Raw genomic sequence first — 24,459 nt, 5'->3', positions numbered from 1 at the left:
TTTATCTGGAATATTACTCATCCATAATCAATCGCCTCAAGTTGTTCATGATTGAATTTCGTCATTACATGAATTCAGCAAATATTACAGTCTTAAAAATTAGCTGTATTAGACATATACTAAGCTTCGGTCAAATACAAAATTCAGACTATCACTTGAAGTTTTCCTATCATGTTGAAATATTATGCAATTAATTAGTTTTACGTTGGTCACTAAAGATGAGGTATAGAATTGTTTAGAAACTTGAGATAACGGGTAGCAACCTTATTGTACATCTATTTGTTTGATGACTTAACAGAACTCTTGAGGAATGCACATTTTGCTTGTTTTCCTGTTGATTAGAATAGTTTTTGAATTCGTGCTTTTTTCGAATTGTGCAATGTTTCTTTCGGTTGAATCTCCTCGCTAATTTCGTTGTTTTTACAAAATATTTCATATCCTAAGTCTATGTAATAAACTGTTGGGTTCAAACTGTCTGAATAAAGGTGGATCAGCAGTATCTGAGGTATCGGGCTTGTAAAGATATCTCCGAGTCATTTCTTTGAAGCCAGATCATCCCGATATATTATCAAACAATATCAATTACAGTTATTAGTCAAAAAGTATCCATTAGTTCGGAAATCAAATCTTCACAGAACAAATGATAATACGAGATGTTTGGATTAGAAGCACAAAGATACATAATTAAGACAGAAACTATATATGATCATGTCAATATTGTAGTAAAACTATCCGATGGAAGTTTCTCATTCAAATTATTACATGAAGGATAGATGCTGGTAGTTTATATTTAGACTTAACTCTGATAAACTATTTATAAATAGAATCTACTTAGGAAAGTATGTAATACTTCTCAGATTTATTTTAATTTCTAAAATCTATAGAATATGAATGATTTATATGACATGGGTTTTGACCTTACCATTGTTATTAAATCAAAAACACTTAGATTGATTAATTGGCATTAAGTACAAATTAAAATTAATAAGCATTGGTGATAAGTCACTGTATCGACGTGGTATTGGACACGTTTCAGATATGTCCACACGTCAGTCCCATTTTCGAGGAAATGGTGGATGAATAACAAAAATATCAATAGTAAACAAACAATTGGAGTATAAAAAGTAGGACACAAAATCATTAGAAAATTTATGTAAGTAGAGAGCGAAACTGAACCACGGTGTTCCCTTTATCATATTAAGGTAGACAGCTAAGGATACGGACAACGTAATAATCCTTTCCTTATATTTCTATGCATTAATAAATTTCTGACAAATAGTAAAACAACCTAGTTTTACTGAAAACATAAATAACCTTGACGAATGAATTAAGTAGATGGGGTCGAACGTGTGAACTCCAGGAAAAATATTGGCGGTATTTAGTGTTGTGTAAGGCTACCTTGTCAAGCCAAAATGTCCAGGTGACTCTACCGAATAATGCTTTATGTTACAACACGTATTCTTGCCTCAATTCAAAGTTACTACAAACGCTTTCATTTCCAGTTAATCGGCACAACGCTGAGTATTTCAGTACTGAAGTGTGAAATATCGTTTATTTCTCATACATACACTGTAATGAATATGGAATTGAGGCAACACAAGAAATCTTTTGATTGACATCTAAAACGACTCAAATTTCATTTGACTAGAATGACTATTCAAAACCTATCGGCTAGATTCTACGTAATTAGCAGCACAAAATAATTCAATATTTTGTCGAAACTTTGACCAGTAGGGGTAACTGGAGAAAAAGCCTCTTACGTAGTTCATGTAGATGCTTCGACGTTTCACCATAACAGTTAGAAATTACAATTTTCACTTGAGACAAGTGATCGAATTTCAGATAACATTTGCTACGGGTCTTAAAATGGAGTGTACGAAAACTTCCTTACCAACCTCAAACATACAAAAACAACTTACATAGAGTTGGAGCATACAATTATATTACTTTGAGCTAAAAAATAATTTTAAGGAAGACTTATAAATCTTTCAAAAACGCCAAAGGAATGAAAGCTTCCTGACTAAAACATTATCGGCTTTGACTAAGCTCCCCTTTGATGAATTATACGCTCCTATAATCATAACCGGTGCGAAAACAACAGTAGGACAACGTGCTTCTGTTTATTATTAGCAGGAAACAATTGGACGAAGTTAAATATTATGTACACGGAGAGAAATATGTTAAATAAGATCTGTCTTCAGATAAAAAAGTAAGGAACTGTATATACAAGTCCGAATAAACTTTTTCAGATAGAACTAACAATTCCATTGATAACTCTCGCATTCAATACGATTAAATAAGCAAAGATCAACTGTATTTTTGAGTAGGTCTTCTGACTTCAATTTTATTCGGATAAATATTTTTCTTGAATACAATATTGCAGAGGAAGAACCAACAAACATACATTACAACATATGGGAAATTGGTAGAAATCCTGAAAAAGAAAACCAACTATTTATTTATTGATAACAATAGAAAAACGTCTCATATATGACGTATTTTCACATGAATAATAAGATATACACAATATGTATGTTCATGTATATGGGCTTATTTTTACATAAGATAAACGCATAGAATAATAAATGCTTGAAAATTACGACCGTCGATGGATGATAGATATCACTAACAAAAAAAAAACGAAATGTTCAAATTTATACTGAAATAAAAACAACCAGAAAAGAAACAATGACAAAATTGAACAGAGCATGTCTCATTTGTCCCCTTCTTCCTTTTTTATGCAATAAGTGTATAAATTGATTAAATATAATTAACATAATCTAATTTTGACATAATACATACAGTTGGTTGATTAGTTAATTAATCAATGTATATCTTTTCTCTATTGATGCAACTAAAACTAAAAACAATAAGTACAGATAAAGAAAATCGCACTTTCTACTTTCTGGGCAATCGTTTTTCTAATACATTAACATAACCAATATGTATACGATGTAAGAAATCATCATCTGTCTGGAAAAGAAAACAACAATAAGAAAAGTTGGTGGTTAGTAGCAAAACAAACACAGAGAAAGTCTTAAAATTCTTACACTTCAGTGGATACAATGAGCAATCATATCTATAATGACTATATGGTTTAATATTGAAATAAAGGATTTTCAAGAGGCAGTGAAGTGAAAATCGGTTACAAGACACGAAAAGAACGTCTAGAACCAATATAAGGATACTTTTCACGAATGTTTTTGAACGATCAAGTCTTATAGTGAATTATTTCGTACATTTGGTAAGAACAATCCAAGTGAATTAGCTGGTTCTCTCTGATCTAATCAGAGATCACAGATATTCCTAGATGACGATGAAACGGGGAGCAACATTCTTCACAAGACCGAAGAGCTTGTTGGTGATTTCAACCTTCTACTACCTGACAAGTGAAATTAACCGAATCTAACCGAGTAGAAGAAATATTAAGGATAGTATTTGTAACACTACAGTTGAACCAGAAAAGTCTAACAATTAGTGAGCTAATGCGAGCATTAACAGTGATAACTGACAACTGGTATGGGAAAATGAGATAACTATTTTAATTGTAGCACAAAAAAGCATTGCAAACTAGCTTGAAATGAGCGAACTAATTAAGGTCACAAACCAACAATCAATGAGACATGTAAGCACTGGACGGCAGTGTGGGACTTCACAATATTGTATAGCGGACCCCAAAGACAAGGGTCAAACCCAGGACTTCGGTCTCGCGTACGGAAGTTTAGCCTCTAAACCATCGAGTTGGGATTCTATGATGGATCAATTTAGCTTCAATCAACCTACCATTGGATAACTACTCAGTGGTCTAGAGGTTGAACTTCAGCGCGTGAGAGTGAAGGTCCTGGGCTCGAGCCCTGGCCTAGGGGTCGTGAACGCGCAGTCCTGCGTAGTCCCATACTAGAACGAAACAACCGTCTAGTAATTCCAGGCTTTCAATAGTTGTCAAACTTAGATTGGTTCGTAATTTCAGTAAAATTTAACAAATTCCACAATACCTGAACGACTTATATTTGAAGGAAATCCGGGTATTTCTTAATTATTTGATATAAAAAATACAATGAAACCTACTTGTAACAAATGAATTAATGTTTCTCTTAGTTGATCTTTCGTAAGATATTCATTCATCGCGGATTTTTCTGTTGTCGAGGTGGGGGCTTTATTTTCTGAAAAAGGGCTCGATACAGTATGTTTACCATAATTAAATTCGGACATTAATCCGGGGAAAATCGATGATGGGATGCTGGTTAACATGTCAGGTGTAACGAGTGTGTCTTCTCCTATAATCGTTTTACACTTGGGAGTGATATTCGAGAGTTTGTTTCGATTAACCGACCGATTAGATGGTGAATGTATTTCATCTGAAAAATTTTCTTGTTGCTGACGGATATGCCGTCGTTGTTTACGTTGGCCAACTCCATAGCTTTTGGGTAAACCACGACCACAAGGGTCTTCGCATGCTTCCTCATCATCAACATCATCCACATAACCAGCATCATCACTAAGAAGGCGGCGATTTCGATCAACACGAGTATCTTTATGTCCTTCAAGGTAGCATGCAGAAGACTCCATGACTGACACATGTGATAACACCTGGTCATCTGGAGAACTATCGTCTGTAGCGACAACTGTTTTTAAATCACCGGATATCTTTGAACGTGATGTTAGCCCATCAACGTTTTCAGGAAGCTAATGGAAGAAGGCAAGGATAAATAATTACTGTTATTTGCATTTTTAATTTTGAGTATGAAAAGTTGAAATAACAACAGTATCACAACGTGTGACAACGAATAATATAGTGCACTTCAATCGCTTGTCATTCTATTGAATACGATAAAACAGAAATTTAGGAAGAATATACATTTGCTAGGTATGTAAAAAAAGCGTATCTATATGCAGATTTTGACGCGATAGAATGCAGTGATAACACTGAATGGTCGATCATCGCTACCACCACATTTCGTATTCTTATGAACCGGTAGCAACATTACTGAGGAATAAAGTGGAAATCACGTACCTGCAATAAGTAAAAACCTACTTAACTGATAATTATGCTAAATAGCATTTTCAGGGACTGGTGACTTTATCCTCATACTGTGAGCTACTACAAAAATGACAAATTCTGGATGATTAGCAAAACTACTCCATCCATACACCCGCCAACAAAAGTAACTTTACAGTACTAGGCGACGTGAATATAAACTTAGAGAACAGAAATTTTTTTCAGGGTGTTGTCTAGCTGGTAAGAAATCATATAAGATTATTATATAAGCCTAGAGTTTAAGTGAACCTCAACCTACCTACACATTACACGAAGCACAACCAGCTGTTATCTTAAATCAATTAGCTGAAGCCAATTTTTCGACTGAAATTCTAACCCGATAAGATTTCAACTAAGATTTCATGAGTGGCAAGAAATATCTCTAACTTACAGATATATGCTCCTGAAGTAATTGTTCTTCAAGTTCAGCAACAGAAATATGATTGACAATCTGAGATGACCCACAACTCAGTTTATTCTTCCTACTACTTCTAAAATAGGTAGAAATAAAAATCCGAAAACAAGTAAACGAAGAGGTTACAACCTTCAATGAAGCAACTATTTAAATATATGTAATACTTTTTACCAATGGGGCTCCCTATACATGAAGATAAGTATATCTACTGTTTACTAGAATTATGATCAATAAAATAAAACTAATGTAATGAATCATATAAATGTTGCCAGAAACTATAATTTATATTTTAATAAAATCCATGTTTTGAAGATTCAGTACTGTCCTAATAGTTCATTTCAATGAGTTCACCCCTATATATAATTTTTGATTGCTTCCATATTTGTTTTGACTGACTAAACATCCGAACCATGAATAAGGATAATAATGCTTCAAAATATACTAGAAACAAACAATTAATTTTTTTGGTTGAGATCATGAATCAATTGATGTTAGACCACCGTTGGAAACCTGGAAGCACTGGACGGCCGTTTCGTCCTAGTATGGGACTCCTCAGCAGTGCGCATCCACGATCCCGCACCCCGCGGGATTCGAACCCAGGACCTACTGGCTTCGCGCCTGAGCACTTAACCATTAGACCACTGAGCCGGCATCTAATGGTATTAGTGTCTAACATCAACCAATCCACGAAATTGCGCGATCACCTTCCATTGTACTGAGGTAGATACCTGTCTCTACCCGACACGGATTAGCTCCACTGGTCACGACTTCTCACTAGAACTCCGAGAATTCCCTCACGAAGCTAGTCACTAGTGAGCACATGTCAATTATCAGCATGGGGGTTGTGGAGATTGTTAAGTTTTTGGTTGAGATCATGAGTCAATTGGATGCCGGCTCAGTGGTCTAATGGTTAAGTGCTCAGGCGCGAAGCCAGTAGGTCCTGGGTTCGAATCCCGCGGGGTGTGGGATCGTGGATGCGCACTGCTGAGGAGTCCCATACTAGGACGAAACGGCCGTCCAGTGCTTCCAGGTTTCCAACGGTGGTCTAACATCAATTGATTCATGATCTCAACTAAAAACTTAACAATCTCCACAACCCCCATACTGATAAACAATTAATTTGCAAATAGTCTCATTTGCTTGATAATAATCTATTAACACTGTGCTAACTTTAATGAACCACATTAATCATGGTGCTCTCTGGAAACCTGGATGGATATTAATTAACGATATAAATGAGTAGGTTAACTTAGATTGATACGATAGGTTAGTAAATAAACTCACTCAGACCTTCTATCTACACATATCCATTTCTCTTAGACAAACTAGCATATGAATGAGAGGCGATGATTAATTTCAAAAAGTAGACTAATAGACACAAGGTAAGTGTTCGACGTCAAACACGAATCAGATCGATAAAAATGCCTTAATCAGACGCGTCATATAAGACTTGCGTAAGAATTAGCAGTAATAATAAGATTACTTAAATACAAATGAACTCCTAAAACGGGGAATGATTAAAACAGTGATCAACCATACAAAAAGCATTTTTGTAATATATATTCAAGTATCTAGTGGACACAGTACTGCAGACTTTATAATTTGTTCGAATTGAAAACAACCAGAGACGTAAATTTGTCCTTAAATTTTAAAATTAATCTTTAACATTGGAGAACGGTCATTTGAATCTTGTATTTACTATGAAAGCCGTAAATTTCGTACCATATGTTACATGTGACAGCTTGTAACGAAAACTTTATTTTCCGGAAATGCAGCTTTGAAGGTTTTAAAATGTCAAGAATAACCTTTCGCACCCAATTCATATGACCGCTATCAACTATTTATTCAGTTTACTTTACTTAATTTCATCATTTTAAATCGTGACCAAGTTGTGATACATGAATTGAGCCTGCTATTCAAAACTAAGGAAAAAAGTAGTGTTGTTATCAAAGCGAATGTTCGGCAACAAAAAACAAATGCTTATTTAAGATCTTTCCAGAATGACATTGAAAAACAACTCATGTAACCTATCTACAGAGTATAGATTCATGCACTCTGGGGTTTGAGTTACACTAGTAATACTACCTGGCTGCCCAAACCGAAGTGTATAGGCTGGAATTCTGACTAGTGACCTAATGGTTGAGAGCTGATTGATGTAACCATTAGGCTACGGTTTAATATTCACTATTAATATATTCAATACCCATAGAACATCTTACATGTACGCTTTTAGAAATTACACAACATGAACAGAGTTAATGGTTAACACGCATAATTTAATATAGTAAAACATTTCATAAGTACATTAAATACTGATAAGCGAAAGTCATTAAACAATTAATCATTACCAGAATACTTGGGTGTACAACACATAGATAAATATGCTACTTACGAAACTCCGCTAGCTCCTGGTCCCGAATGATTGCCGAATGAATTATTTCCATTTGAAACTGGAAGATTGCAAGCTGTACGAAAACGTTGTAGTTCATTTTTGACGGTTATGTCTAAACAAGTAAACAAAAAGAAACAAGCAAAAGTCACCACTAACTACATATACACCATTAACAAAATCAATGAATGAGACAAAAACGAGGTTTTATTCCTTTTTAAATGGAAAACGTTAATTTAAATAGATTTAATCTTACCTGATTGTGATACGCTTCGATTACTCTGGAACAAACAAGCAAACACAAAAAATATAAGTTATTAACTGATAATCAATGTCTTTTGTTTGAATAGAGAAATAGTTAAACTTTGTTGATTATACACATTCTATGTGCAAGAAATTCTGGGTTTAACGTAGCGTGTAACAGAACCCTAACTTAGTGGTTACAATACCCGGCTTCCGACCATTAAGTCATATGTTCGAACCACATTTTAGTCTACTCTGATTTAAGTAACTATATGATATTTTTGTCCTTAACACGAAGTGCAGCTTTTACTTGGTCAATAAGTAACATTCATTTATTTTCAAGGAAACTATTGCTGTTCACTGGTCTACGAAAAGATCTCTCAAAAGATTTTTATGTTTGAAACCCACTACATATCAGTTTAGGGGTTGTTGAGATTGTTAAGATTTTGATTGAGATCATGAACCGATTGATGTTAGACCACCAGTGAAAAACTGGTTGAGGTTAGACATTAACACCATGGGATGCCGGCTCAGTGGTCCAGTAGGTTAAGCGTTCACGCGTGAGACTGAAGACCCTGGGTTCGAATCCCGAGAGCGGGGTCGTGGATGCGCACTGCTGAGGAGTCCCATAATAGGACGAAACGGCCGTCCAGTGCTTCCAGATTTCCAATGGTGGTCTAACATTAATCGGTTCATGATCTCAATCAAAACCCCACTACATATGTTGGAGCCTCGGTAGCCATTTGGTGTTTCAAGCCTTGACACAAAGAAAATATTGTTCATATTCTAGTAGCATGAGTTGAAAATATTAAACGAAATAATAAACAAAAATCACAATACTAACTCCTGAATTAAAATCGGCTTCTGCCTTGTGTAACATGTCAAATATACTTGGTCCTTCGGAATGATTAGATACATTGTCATTAACTTTGGATGGGTTTGAAGAGTTTGCCTTGGAATTTTCATTGGACGCACGAACGAAATCCATTAACTGATTTAATCCTTTAGTAACTGTTTCCGGAGATTTAGGAGCAGCCACTATAGAATTCATCACAGAATTGGAAGATTTAGATTTGGAATTTGTGGATTGGCTTGTAGGAGCTATCTTTAGTCCTAAGCCACCAACGTCGTGAACAAGTCTATCAAATGAAATACAGACGGAATATGATAAACATTATTGAGAGATTTTATGTAATCATACAGACGGAAACATTGTATACGTGGACTTAAAAGTATTGTGGCCGAAAAGTAGGTCAGTCAACTACAACCTAGCTCAAGATTATGAAACAAATATGATTAGAAGTTCAGTTTATTTGTAAACATACCACAACTATGAGCTAACTGTAGTTCATGTGGATTCTAGTTGAATAAAAAGTGAAATAATTTGAAAAATAAAACCCAGTGGATGAACACAAGAAGCAGAGCAACAATAATCCAGTTTAACCAACCTAAACGATCTGGAATGTCAATAAACAACTAAATTTGTGATTACCTCGTTGCGCTGTGATTACTTTAAGTACATACACTGAGAATTCCATGTCGTGCTAAACGTTTAGTAGTCAACACAGCGACTAGTATTTATAAGATCATATTTAGGCTCATCTGATATCTTTCGATAGTGTGATAAGGAAACGAAGATTATCAGAACTATGTGATATATTAGCGAAATACATTTCGAACAATCTGATCACACATACTTGTTAAGAACACTTATATATAAAAAACAAAAGGTCAACTAGACTAGAGATGGAGGGTAAGAGGAGACAAGAATAATAAAGAAAATAATGTGAAACACATAATTGAAATAGGTCATAAGATTAATCTTAATTCGGCTTTTGTGGTGTTGTACAAAAGTGTAGTAGGGCGTATACTAAGGTTTATTGTAGCCTTAACCATACGAAAATTTAAACCCCCTTTGTCTATTCAAAAACAGTTTGTTCTCACCTTAAACCTACCCTGGTGATATTAGCTTAATATTCAGAGTGATGAGGTTTCAAATTATCTTCACATTATTTTCTTTATTATTCTTGTCTCCTCTTACCCTCCATTTCTAGTCTAGTTGACCTTTTATATTTTTTTACATACAAGTGTTCTTAACAAGTATGTATGTTCAGATTGTTCGAAATGTGTTGCGCTAATATATCACATAGTTCTGATAATCTTGACAATAATCTTAAACTTCAGCTCAAAACGTCAAACTAAGTGGATTTATCGATGCGTGTCAAATCACCATACATCATGACGTGAGACGGTATTACGTGTAAGAGTAATCTGGAGAAATAGAAAATGATCAGGTTAATACAGTAAACTAACTGTTCACTTCTGACCTAGGGGAAAGCATAGCGTTCCTAGTCTAGGTATTCCATACGTCACATGTCATGTGAGATCTAGACAGATAAAGCTCAAAATCTATAAACTGTCAAGATAAAAATTAGAAACCCTTCTACTGATAATGAAATCCTAAAGAAAACGATAGAATTTCTGGAGACACGGAAGTAGATGAATTTACACATGAAGTAGGGAGACTAATTATAAAAAAAATGTGAATACCTACTTGCCAAGTTTTTCCGCGATGCGTTCACAATCTGAACCAGAGAAGAACCAGATGGAGAATATATCCCCTATATTATTGTTGTGCTAAGGACATTTATTATTTACCTTTCGAAGTCTTATATAAAAGAAAAGGACAGTGCAGCTGAAGCTGTAAACTTGCAGTCACTAACTCAATTTGATTCAATGTCGGACTCTTACGATTCAGAATCATGAAAGCGAAAAAAGGAACTTTTGATCTGAAAGAAATATATTGGTAAGTTACACTCGACACTTACCGCTTATATAGGAAAAATATGCCACCTGTTTTCGTTTTAGCCTAAAATTATAGGGAAAGTTTGGGTACGAAAGAATAAACAATTATGTTCAATGAAACTTTATACGACAAATAACCTGGTACGGCCGAAATTCTCTCACATGGCCATGAGTATACAGCCACTGCCAGGGAAGTTCTACTCACTACCTTCTCGCCGTGTGATTGTTTACAAAATTGAAAGGATGTAAAGCAAATGTTTGGCGCTTTAACCGGGTTAATGGGTATGGAGCATCCATCTAGGGGAGCTGGAAAACCCTGATTCCAAACTAATTGTCCACATGGGCTCCAGTATCCTGAGGGAACAAGTGGTGTGTGAATCAACTGCTGATCACCGGCAACCATGGGACTGTGTTTCCTTACGTCAGTCCACTGCCTTGTGAATCAGACCTTTAGGTCGAAGACTCGGGACGTGGTCTCCCAAGAAAACCACCTACTCTGGTTTGGGCACTCGGGAAGTACCCCAGCCCTTACATAAATCGAATGATTAATGTGGCGCATATCTATTTGGTGCCTCCTTGTACCAATGTTTGTGTTTAAATATATAAACAACGACAAACCGTGGTATCACCTACTTCATCATTTTACTGTACACAATCAATGCCTTGAAGACATCTACGATCAAATAGTAATAACCAACAAATATTTCAAGACCTCAAAGACCACCTTTCAAGACCAAGAAGTGGAACAGAGAAAACCGATGTGCAATATGCTCGCCTTTTAGTAGACCGACGAATACCCATCTTATTTTTTGAGTGACGTGAGCTCATCGATGTTTCCAAATATTTGATGTGAACATTCTTGCACTGGCACTCAAGGCTTAAGGACATTTTTATTAGTATCTTCAATACATCACTATTTTATGAAAAGTTATATTTCGTCTACCGGACTAATGTACACACGATTGTTGGTTTGATAAACGTCTTACTTTCGTTGACCGAGTCCCATAACCAACAAATAATCTATAAGAAATTGCTGTCTATGACGGTCACCCTTCCAGGCAAACAGGCATCTCATTGCGGTCGGGTTAATAAAAACTACATGAACCGATGAGATATATTACCAAAAACTAAGACCGAGTTGTGTAATTGTTACTGGTAAGTTTTTGCCAAATGTAATGGGTCTTACTAGTAAAATGTATGCATACACACGGATTTCCGTAAATATCGTGTATGTAAAACTTCAGAACCAACTATTTGACGATTACTTGGGAGTAATGATAGCTATATACACATAGCTATGTATACATAAAAGGCAAAACAGGATTCAGCCTTCATATAGTGGTGTCTTACCACATCAGAAGAATGTCATCAGAATATTATAGGGTAAGTGATTCTTATTCGGGTCCAGTCCAACCACAACACCAACCGCAGTGAAAACGCTACTCATGAATTGAGTCATGAACATGAAAAAAGCCACAACCAGTAAGACGCTATGAATCAGGCAGGATTTTTAGTATGCAGGGCAGATGTGACTTGAATCTCAGGGAATGAACAGACATTTACGTCTTTACTATCAAGATAATGGGACAGATGAGAAGATTGAAACAAAAATGTATTAACTTTTGCAACAGGTATCCGAATAAATGTCCATTTCCCAATAGGAAAAGCCTTTAAAAGATTTCAGCGCCAGTTGTTTGAGTTATAGGTTTAGAATTATCATTATAAAGATCAGACAACCATATAAAGCTGAAGGCCATAATGCAGCAAGGTTGTACTAATAGGGGTTGAAAAAATCAAGGACTTACCCATGCATTTTTATCACTCTGGAAGGAATACACATGAGCACTTGGAGACTTGTCCAGGATTTGTGTGCAATACTTGTCGTACGTTTGGATCACAGTGAGGTTAAGTTCGTCCTCTTCCTTCATGTTCTACCGGTTATTTAAATGAGCGCCACCGCCCCTTTGTGTAACAAAAGCATATGTACCATACATTGTACATTTTTTTAGAATGGTTTCTTTATTTAAAAGGATATATTGGTGTTTCCTTCACTATAACTAATTTGTAGATTTATTGTTATGACGACATGAAGCGCAAAGTTTCAAAACGTTTAGTTACTAGATTGTAAAACACCTTATAATGGCTGGATTGGTGCGGCAACCTCAACGCTTCACACATGAAGAATGGACGTATAGCAACAATTTAAAGTATCGTAGTGCAGAGAAGGAACGTGAAATATCACAAGGACTACAAAATGAGTGTGATAGACTCATTGAGGAAACGGCCAAACGAACCGAAAAAACCCTGAAAGATGTGGAGAAAAAGTTTGGTAGGCCGTTGTTGTATGAAAAGTTTCATGTACCAGATCTAAGAATTGCTAACGTTAAATACTGGAAGTCAGAAGTCAACAAAAAACTGCAGGATACTTCGGAGGAAACTGAAATATTAGACGAGTACTTTATCCGATTAAAGAAAACACTCGAAGCAACCGAAGAACCTCTTCACTTTGCTCAGCAGTGTTTACTCAGTCGGTAAGTTCAGTAAAAGTTTACTATTTCGACTGTTTCCCAGTGAGGGAAGAACAGGTATTGATCTCGTCCACGACGATGCACAAATGGAGCTCATAAAAGAGATAGAAGTAATAAAAGGAGCTCAAGCAATCCTACAGAAAACTGTTGAGCAAACCAAAGAACAACTGAGGCAAGTTTCAGATTATATATCATTCTCATATTTTCTTCCGCACGATTCGAAATTCTAATCCATTTATCAATGAAAGACAGAGCCTACATCTTTTTCAAAAGACCTCTTGATTTTTGGTTGATTCAGTTGTTTATCTGTAGTTTTTAATACCTGGCTAATGAAAACTGACATAGATATGAAACGTTAATGCTCATGTCCTTTTCTATGGTGGATGGTGTGATACTAGAATTATCTGTAGTGACATTTACGTTCAGTAATTTTGCAACGACATTCTTACCATACTTAATCATAAGTATCCCAAGTTTACAAGTATAAGGTGACGGCAGTCTAATGACAATCCAGTTATTTACTTTGTATAGGTTCTTTCTAAAAAATGGTGAGATCCATGGAATTCGTTATTTGTGGTGAGTTCTCTTAGCAGTGTGAAGTTATTTTTCGTCCAACCACTTTCCAAACCTAAACAGAGGTTGGTTTGCTAATCCTCTCCCTAGAATATTTTAGATATTGTTAAATATAGTAAGAGCATTGGCGCTTTTCGACATGTTACAGAACTCTTCATTAATTGTTTGTCCATCATCTAGCTTATGCTGGTTGTCAGGAGACTTAAGGCTTGAAATGGCCTGTACCTTTAAATGTCTCTGGTGTAAAGCAACATTTTTACTCTTAAGTTAGCCCAATATACTGTCTAACAAAAAACGTTTACAGACTTTAAACACAAATCATGTAATAATAGAAGTCGAACATGGTTTACTTCCATTAATTACTAATAAAAAGAAACAACCTGTTTCCTTATCGTTATTCAAAATAAACTCAATCATATCCACTTCTGTTCAAACTTTCTACATTTAGAGTGGCCTAAAATTTATGACTTTGTCACTGTCTGTATAACAGCGAAATGTTTTGAGATTAGTTTCATGACTGAACTACTACAACGAAAGCCGAAAAAATGCACTAAACGTTTATTAGTCCATGAGTTCACGCCTTCATAGTTTAGCTACTTTCTCTAAATACATAGTTACATAGTTTACCACTGTATGCAGTCTTAATTTGTTAACTATCGGGCTTCCAAAATAAGACAATCTAAACAGTTCAACTTAATTCCCTATGAGTCATAATTGTTTATATTGCACTTAACAGATGGAATAAATGTAGCGACCAAAATAATCTTTTAACTATTTACAGCCGAATGTATGGGTGCATTCCCTCAAATTATTGAGAAACTGCAGGTGTAGTGAATAGTTAAAAGTATCTTGGAACGGCCTTATGTTAACGACTAAGTTATGTCCCACCTCTTGAGGTAGTCGGCCCGTATTTACATTTTTGACACTGAATTACATACACTAGAGATAAAGTTGTTACCAGTCGTGGTAAGTTAGCGTACAGTAAGTGAGTCATGTAGCAATTAACTGATCGAATTTGACTGGTATCTGTCGTTAAAATTGCAAATTAATCTGCTATTCAAAATACTTAATTAGTTATAGTTTGAATGCTTTGGGATGAAAATTGCTACCAGTCTACTAATTACCAATAAAATCAACTTCCAGTTCCAAGTTTGTTCAAATTGTCAAATTTTTTACCAACGTAAAAAGAAGGCATAATACTTGGTAAACATGGCACTCACATAGTGGCTAAGTATTTTGTTTTTAACGATTATGAGTAGAGTTATCATGAATACAAAATAGTATGCAAATAACCTAGTTCACATTCCTGTTTCGCATCAATAAGGTTTATGAGGAACTCACCCATCTTACTTCCAAACACTTATATCTCTTAAACTGACGCTTTAAGCTACATGAGTTCACTTTAATTGGATGTTTTTTTCCTACTGAAACAAAAGATCACCTAGTTTTATTCACAATACAACACCAATGGTTTTTCTCAAATTATATATCTAATAAAAACCATGTCATATATGTTAGACATTGGTAAACCTTACGGCTCAACTTACTTTTTAATAGTTAGGAGTTATAAACCTAAACTCTAATTCTCTTAAATTAGTTGTGGAGTATCACTAAAACTCGCATAAAAATGTGACTTCAAACAGATTATAAAAACCTACATTTCGTTATTGCCCTGCACATAAGTTTTTAATTTATAAAAGATGTAAGCAGTTACAGATTATTCAGTTAAAAGTATGGTGGATATTGCAGTAAGTAATGTTTGCGACTGGATTAAATCTAAAAGGAAAACTTGTTAATCGCTTTTGAACATAATTCCACAAAAGCTTTGCACCATGATCAATATCCTGTGTAGCTTTCCAGACTAGCAGTGCCCATTATCACAAGAGAATGTTAATCTGGGGAATCACACCAACTTTTGTTCAAATAAGACTGCAAAGTGTTGGATAATGCTAGTTTTGATGACGTACTCGTTTAATTCAGTAACACAAGTAGATACTAACCAAATCACCATAGTTTGATTTCATAATTTGTCATTAGTTTAATAACTTTAAATTTTGGAAATGCACAGTCTAATTCAAATAGTACTTAGTCGTAATAACCGTTGAAAATTTTGGAACCAAAATGAAATCATTTCTCATAATTCAACTGTTATTTTGTGAAAACATTTAATGATGGGATCAGATTAAATGATTTCAAACTACTCTATAAAGTCATTTTTTGTCACAACAATAACTTAAGTAAATATGAAGTAAACTCTTTATAACCATCACTTACGTTATGGTAAATGAGCAAACTATAGTTGTATGTTTGCTTTTTCACATTATGGTAATGATATTATTTCTAAATGATCAAATAAAATTATTTATTAGTAATCATTATCATATGATATATAAACCTACAACTATGTATGCTTCTAAAAGTCCTTAATTTTCGATTAATAAATCTTTTCTCTTGATGTATCTTTTTGATCATATGCATTATGATAACGAAAAACTTATTTCTCGACCTTGTATTCTATATTCATTTAACAATATGTATACTATTAGCACAGTAAATCATATGAATATGATGAGGGGTTATTAGATTAGTTGTGCTTTTCCATTTGGATAACGAATTTATTTATTAACTTTGGTTTATATGTTTGTGACTTTATTAGAGACATTATAAAATGAATATGCGATATAATTTTTGCATTAAAATTTATCCATAAATGAACGTTGTAATGAAATAGATATGCCATAGAAGTTCCCAGATCTGTACAAAACGTGTTATAGTAGCTACGAATTTACCATCACTTGAAGATAAAATAACGCTTGTATTGTATTAGAATTACGGGTAATATGCACAATCATGTTCACAGCATTTATCATTTGATGCTTATACCATGTGAAATTAGCAACAAGGTTAATAACAATGTGAATAAGCTACTTTTAACTATAGTAAATATTACAGATTGTGTTTAATTACCTGTACCAAAACTTGTATACTATTTGAATTGGTCAACATGACAATAAGCATTCACGATACATGGATTGACTACGTCCATATCTTATGATTGTTTTAGTCATTTCAATACCTAAGTGACTTTTCGTAATGGCTATGAATTTATGATATTGTTTTCTAGTAATAATATGTTTCGTAAATACTATTAATAATCCATATATAAATTTGTTGTTTAATGGTGTTAATACTTGACTTGTAGTCTTTGAGTCTCAAGTTCCAATCGAATTTGTCTGTGTTACTTGAGTAGGTTATAGGACAGCGATGAACTTTACGAACATTAAAATAAAATGATTTAACAGTTCATACCACTTAGGTCCAAAAACAGGCTTCCAATGAATCAAATCATACAACATGAGATCATCAGGATTCTGACGGCTTTATGGTTTAACATTCTGCTGCGCTCCCCCAAACAAATATTTTCATCTATATTAACTGTTTCTGCTTGAAAATTCACCAAATATTTCACAATTTCGTTATTTATGCATTATTTTAATGTAAAATTGATCTAAATAAGACAACACTTCACTAATATGTCTAATATTTATTATTCATTACTTTTATGCGTCTGAAATGTAACAAAGTATTATGTTTAAAAATGTTTCAGGATACAAGAGAATAATGATAGGTTTCTGTTTGTTCAGCTGTTGCAATAAAATCAAATTTTCATTCTAATAGTTTTTGCTAATCTAAATACATTGATATTTTCTGATTACTATGAACAAATAATTTTTATTGAGTCATGTTTGTAAAGATTCGTTAAATTGGAGAATAATTTTCAACACAAGTCTGCGTAAGCTGAAAAATTAATAAATATGAAGGATTACTTGATATTGTTTCGAACTAAAGGTCTGATTCACAAGGCAGTGGACTGACGTAAGGATATGCAGTCCCATGGTTGCCGGTAACCAACAATTGGTTCATGCACCATTAGTTTCCTTGGGATCCTGGAGTCCATGTACACCATTCGTTTGGAATCAGGGTTTTCCAACTCCCCTAGGTGGATCCTCCATACCCATTAAACCAGTTAAAGCGCCAAACATTTGCTTTACATCCTTTCAATTTTGTAAACAATCACACGGCGAGAAGGTAGTGAGTAGAACTTCCCTGGCAGTGGCTGTATACTCATGGCCATGTGAGAGCATTTCGTGAGGGAGGGCTGACTCTCTCCACTCTCGGCCGTACCAGGGCATTTTAGTGCAGCGTTTCTGTCTACTTTTATAAAAAATAGAAATAAATCTTATCAATAAAAAGAATTCAATCGCACTAGAAATGTAAACTGTTATGATTTACAGGAAAAAAACGTTATTCACTCAGTTTGAAATGGTAATCCTCAATTCTCGAATTTTAACATATTATTTTGTCTACCTGGGATGTCACAGGTTTATGTAGAAATTTTGCATAACAATTAAATGTTTACCACTAAAGAGTAATGGATATATACATATATATACATATATATATATATATATATATATATATATATATATCAACATTCATACCTTGAAATTATTTTTAGTCACCATTAACTCACTACCTTTTAAATTGTAGATTAAATCGTAAGGCTATTTATAATATGAAAAGGGACTCTTCTGATAAACTGCAAGCACAACATCTTGATGAATATGCTCTTAGTTTAAAGCCAACTGATGAATTACCATCTGGATTTACTAATGTTCCAAAAACTGAGCCAAAGTAAGTTTACAAATCAATAATAATAAATGAATTTAACCAGTTGTTGATTAATGCACAAGATAAACTAAAATGAAACACAATTTTTCTGGCGTTTTACGATCGTGGAGTATTTGCCACAATAGCACACTAAATAAATTTAACAAAACACTTTGAATCCTGTCCAACAAGTAAACAATTTATTTCTAAAGTATGTAGATAGTCTCGCCATCTCTTTTTCTGAAAATAGAAATTTCCAGTGAATATCATTGTAACAGACAGCAAAAACTAATCAATATGTCATCAAAAATATTTAACCTGGCATAGATGTACACCACAGTTTGCTAACAAAGTGACAGAAAATTACTAAGACACAAAAAGGACTATCAAAATAGCGGTAGTACTTGTGGTAACACAAACTAAACTTAGGAAATCTATTGGAGGAGAAATAGATGAAATTAACGAATTCAAAACATAAAGTGATTTTAAAACTTAATATTTAGGAAAACATAAACAATGAGTTCATGTGTCGCGTACCGTGACTGCTTTTGATTTACTTCATATTGACTCTTCTACCGCCAAGTAGACGAACCCTAACTAGTTTAGTTCCACTTCTAAATACAGTGCCTAATATTAATCCCATCAATTACTTGATGTGATGTCAGGAGTATTCTCAAGTACAGACATGCAATAAATGTATCATACATTTTTTAGCAATCCATTCCATCATTATTTTGTCGTGTTACTTCAGTATTCAATATTTCCAAATGGTCTTTTCTATTATCTTTAATTCATAAACAGTTTAAACATACCTTCTGAATACATTTTTCAGTTCCTTTACTCCAGAAGAATGGCAAACATTTTCAACTGCCTCAGTAGAAAGTGGTGATAGACAATTGCAAAATTCACATGAATTAAGAAGTATTATTGATGGAATTATACAACAAGTTGCATCTGACATAAAACGTCAAATTGAAACAACTAATCGTGCTTTAAATAAACGAATTTCAGAAACCCGAAGCTCTAAAGCGAAATTAGAAGAACATTTGAGTGCAGTAAGTTGCTAATTCTTTGTAGTTCAAGTAATCACTAGCTAACAGTTTAAAACCACTGCTTTACCAAATTCAGATAAATGACATAAGGGAAATGTGTATTTAGAGTCAACACTAACAAATATAACTTTTACATTACGGTCTATTTTATCAAGATCATTTTTCATAAGTTTTGGAAATAGATAAGTGCTAATTAATTGAAACATCTATGACATTAATGCTATCCAGATATTATTTTAAATATGATGAGCCTAAATTTTGTGTTAAGATAAATCGTAATTTATATAATGACGTCCTAAACTACACATTTACTATACGTTTTCTGTTTAAACCTTTTATTTTTATGACCATGTATAATCAATCAACATATGCATTTAATGTAATTCATAGATTCTCATCATTCAGTTTTTTAAAAAATACACTAAATAAGCAGGATGATTTCATCAAAGTACTGAGTTTCCATGCCTTGTATATTTACGTATCCGACTTCGTTGTTCGGTTTTTGTACTACGATAATTGACATTACAAATTTTTAAATCGAATTGAACCAACGGAGTTGAAGTTCTAACTCACAAACTAACATTATAGGTTTAAGTGATTCGATAGAGTTTCAAATCAACATCATTTGTCTAGTACTTGGTTTTACTGAAATTGCTTACAATGTTAAGTTAACCAAACATGATCATTTAGAGATATCAAATCGATTCTTTTCGAAAATTATGAATGGTTACAGTCGATTGGGTGTTCAAGTATAGAACTCCTAACTGCTTTCCTTTCAACTCGGATACGGGAACATATCCCAGCTTGGTTCTATAAGGGTGAAAGGAAAGCAGTTAGGAGTTCTATACTTGAACACCTAATCGACTGTAACCATTCTACAGATCCACAAATTGACTTTAAGGTTGTTTATATGATTCGTTCAAATCTACCCAGATTTCTTAGTATCCAACTCTTAAAAATTGCCGAAGCTCTTACCATCCAGGAGCTTAAACCAGAACTATGCGTACAATAGAAGTACGTCTTATCGTTATCGTTACCTTGGCCTTAAGTATTTTGATTATCCTATTATTATTATTGTTATTATTACTGCATTCCCCCCCCCTTTACTTATGTCTTATATTCTCATTGTTTTATTCGTAAATGCTCATCATATCACCTTATTTATTTTTTACACCTCTATGACCTTTAATTATTATAACAAAAACATTTTAATCATCTTATTATATTCACTAAATCTATTGTTATCATTCGTATTACGTAATCTAGTATTATAACCTTTTTATATTAATTGTGTTCACATTTCCTCACGGAATTAGTACTTTGACAAAAACAAAATTTTCATATATATACGATTGTACAGCTTTATAATAAATTCGTTGAAAAGAGATCCCATCGCTGAACTTCGTGTTTTAATTTTAATATTTGCAAATATTAAGTTTATATTAGTTATAATTTAACACACATATGTATGTCACAATAATGTCAACGTAAACAGTAGATCATAGCTATAGTATCTCCAAGTTAATATGAACCGTATCCATTTCGAATAATTCCTAAGTATTGGTCAACACTGGATATTTTGCCAAGATATTTGTTTAAGGAATACTAAACAATGTAAATATAATGTGCCCGGCTGGTGATGGCTGATGAAACAAGCTGTACAAATGTCACATAATAGAACAATACTATTTACCGTATGGCTTCTCTGAAGCATTTACCTAAGCAATAATACAGTTTCATTGTACAATTTATGTGATCAACTAGCTAATATACAGTTATACTTTCATTATGCTCACTTTCTCTTTTTATGTTTGCTTTGTATTACTTTCAGACTGTGAAATATTGTCTCTGAAGGTTTGCTAATATTTAGCGGTATATGCCTCCAAGCATTGCTCACATGTGATAACAGAACTGACCGAGTAGTGCATATATTTTTATTAGGGTACTGCATAGATATAGGAAATAAGTTTATAAAGTATTGAACATTTATTAACTGAGTTGGTTATGAAATGTATTAATAGCGGCCAAGTACCTACGATAATATTTTATTCCATTTAAGATAAGAACTAGTTTGGGAAACATTGCCAAGGCTATGATTACGGTTTAAGTCCACAAAGTCTTTGGCTCTTAATTTGAACCATGTCAAACAGTGCAAACTTCTTGCCCAGCGTCCACAAAGTAATCGTAAACTAATGTTGGAAACCTTAAGTAATAATTAGTTTCTCGGGATGCAAATACACTCATTCATTATATTTTTGTAGATCTTGCATCGTAGAATTGAAAAAATTTCATTGTTTCATTCCACTTGTTTCTTTTTAAAGACATTTTTGATGTGTGGTCTTCTGCTACCATTGACTTTACTGTCCATCTAGTTAATTTCTTTTTGCTGAGAGGATATGAACTAAACAAACTTGATCCAATGTACATTTTTCTCATGCCATACTGTTTTCTGATGATATCACTCATTATTTCGTCAAATAGAACATCGAATAGTTAACCGTTAACATTTATTTAAACCGAAATGGTCTGAAATTGAATATATTGGACAGTGAACTCTTATTCAGTGATTCGATGGTCAACACGCACGCTGAAATTCACGAGTTTTACCCTTGATGATATTGTGATCACTCCTTACTCAGTTGTCTTAAACTAAAAAGAAGTAGTTGTCAAGTCCTTGTCCACATTTATATACCTTCTTTTGTTGGATCAGATATATTCAAAAGATTCTACATTTTTTAATGGTATATTGTCACTGTCTAGTGACTTCACATTATATATATATATATATATATATATATAATTTATGCAAGTTAGTAAATTATTATTTTGATTGAAGTAGATTTTCCCCATCTATTCACCTCAAGATTATCAAAGAAATTTCAAACATAGAAGATACACTCCGTGAATTAGAAAAGGCTATCCAAGATAAAGATGGTGCTCTACGTCTAGCTGAAACTCGTTTAGGTATACGTAAAGAGAGACCAAATGTTGAATTGTGTCGAGATCCAGCAAATTATCGGTAAGGATATAGAATCTCAACAGTGAATTTAAATTTCTATTAGTATCTTCAATAATATCTATGATTTTCTGAGTTTTTTAGATATATGTATACGCTCATGATAAAAAGCATTAGTGTAAAGAATAAGGTTTTTATCAATAAATTAATACACGAATTACTTTCAATCTTAAATATATGGTAATGACAACATTTTTAGGCGTGAGAAACACAATACTGTGAGTTTGATATTTAACTATCTATCAAATAATCTAAGATTAATGGTCGAGAGTTGATGCTGTTTAAATCGAAGCCATTGAAGGAGCTGTGTTCTTAGATAAAAATATCAGTTTTTCGCGTCCACGAGATAACAGGATAATTCTGTTAATCTATCTATTAGATAAAGACTGAACAAAGTTATACCAAAAATATACAATCAGGTTATAAGCCAAAAGCAGTTCATGCCTAGTAAATCCAGAGTAGAAATCATTCTTCAAGTAATGGTAAACTGTGTTGTAGTTAACGTAAAAATTCCTGTTTGTCTTCAGTTGGTGTCCAATCACAGCTCACCATCACACTAAACATTCAACCCATAAAAAAGTACGAATACACTTTTTATATACTGAGAAGGCAAAGTAATCCATAAATCTGTTTCTCACATTTTTAATCTTGAGAGTCTTATTATGTGACCATTATATTTATTTAAACATTCTTTAATGTGAATTAAAATTAAGCCCACTCATTATAAAGAAGGTATTATAAGCTTTTGGTTTGTTCAATGATTCCATCTAGCATCGACTTTTAAAATTTTCATTGAAATAATTACGTTATCAGAGTTTAATAAATTTACCACAAATTCATTTGTTCCTTTTCGTAATATTTTACTTTACTAGATTAATTCAAGAAGTAGAAGAAATTAAACGCGATATTGAACAACTTAGACAAAGGTTACATGCAGCACATGCCTCCTTGAAAGCTTTATGTCGTCGTCAGTTGGATTTGGAGGAAGAAATCCAAATTAAAGCTGCGACTTTGTTTATTGATGAAGTACAATGTATGGGTATACGAGAAAGTATAAAGTTTAGTTCATTTTAATTTATAAACATAAACATATATGTACAATATAACTAGTAAGCTTTCATTTGACAAAACCAAGAATAAACACTACTTAGATATACTGCCAATAATTAAATAGATAGATATATATCATTGGTTATTTATATTTCAGTAAACGAAACTCCTTGTGATAAACATCCTTTTTTATTGGCTTTTACAATGGGGCTTTCATAATATTCTTCTTATATCCATTGATCAGTTATGAAAGGATAACTGTGTTCTTTTAAAATAAACATAAATACTTACTTCTACTTTTAAAAGTTTCTTCTATTTATACAGATAATTATATGACGCTAAAAATCTCAGTTAAGAGTAGCCTCCAGTCTATGACTATTAACAGCATGATTGCTTAGCCTTATTCCAATATAACTTGTACTTTTAATATGTTGTAAACTCCCTAATTATTGAAATAAAGGTTTTTTAGTATTCAGATATATATCTGTTCATTTTGTACTTTCTTCTAGAAAAGCTGGTCGTATATGCAGCTAATTAGTTAGATGATTGGAAAATGAGCTGTGTATCATTACTTTGCACAAAATGTAGAGAACTATAACTTTATACGTGGTTGCCTTCGATACTTTCAGACGACGCTAATACCGCACTTTTAATAAGTTTTATCTTTGTCTCACAAACA

General features: G+C 33.5%; 2 protein-coding genes across 2 annotated transcripts; one reads left to right on the top strand and one right to left on the bottom strand.

Annotated features, from left to right (window-relative positions):
- Window positions 1–22: 22 nt before the first annotated feature.
- On the bottom strand, window positions 23–12,862 carry DCP1B (mRNA-decapping enzyme 1B). Its single transcript, XM_051215820.1, has 10 exons — window positions 12,696–12,862; window positions 10,914–10,954; window positions 10,744–10,874; window positions 10,640–10,706; window positions 8,930–9,224; window positions 8,099–8,123; window positions 7,846–7,957; window positions 5,430–5,529; window positions 4,069–4,686; window positions 23–2,973 (listed from the first exon to the last, which is right to left on the bottom strand). The coding sequence occupies exons 1-10, from the start codon at window positions 12,816–12,818 to the stop codon at window positions 2,899–2,901; spliced, it is 1,587 nt and encodes a 528-aa protein (XP_051073719.1). The 5' UTR covers window positions 12,819–12,862; the 3' UTR covers window positions 23–2,898.
- Window positions 12,863–12,993: 131 nt separating this feature from the next.
- TEKT1 (Tektin-1) lies at window positions 12,994–24,256 on the top strand. The gene is made up of 7 exons (XM_051218431.1): window positions 12,994–13,219; window positions 13,256–13,421; window positions 13,462–13,590; window positions 18,543–18,686; window positions 19,495–19,717; window positions 22,579–22,733; window positions 23,603–24,256. Exons 1-7 carry the CDS (start codon window positions 13,030–13,032, stop codon window positions 23,802–23,804), a joined length of 1,209 nt encoding a protein of 402 aa, XP_051073718.1. The 5' UTR covers window positions 12,994–13,029; the 3' UTR covers window positions 23,805–24,256.
- Window positions 24,257–24,459: the final 203 nt, after the last annotated feature.

This window comes from Schistosoma haematobium, chromosome 1 (genome assembly GCF_000699445.3).
Source record: "Schistosoma haematobium chromosome 1, whole genome shotgun sequence".
In the NCBI taxonomy this organism is placed as follows: Eukaryota; Metazoa; Platyhelminthes; class Trematoda; order Strigeidida; family Schistosomatidae; genus Schistosoma; species Schistosoma haematobium.
The sequence above is the reverse complement of the archived record's forward strand: the minus strand, read 5'-3'. Positions and strand labels throughout refer to the sequence as shown.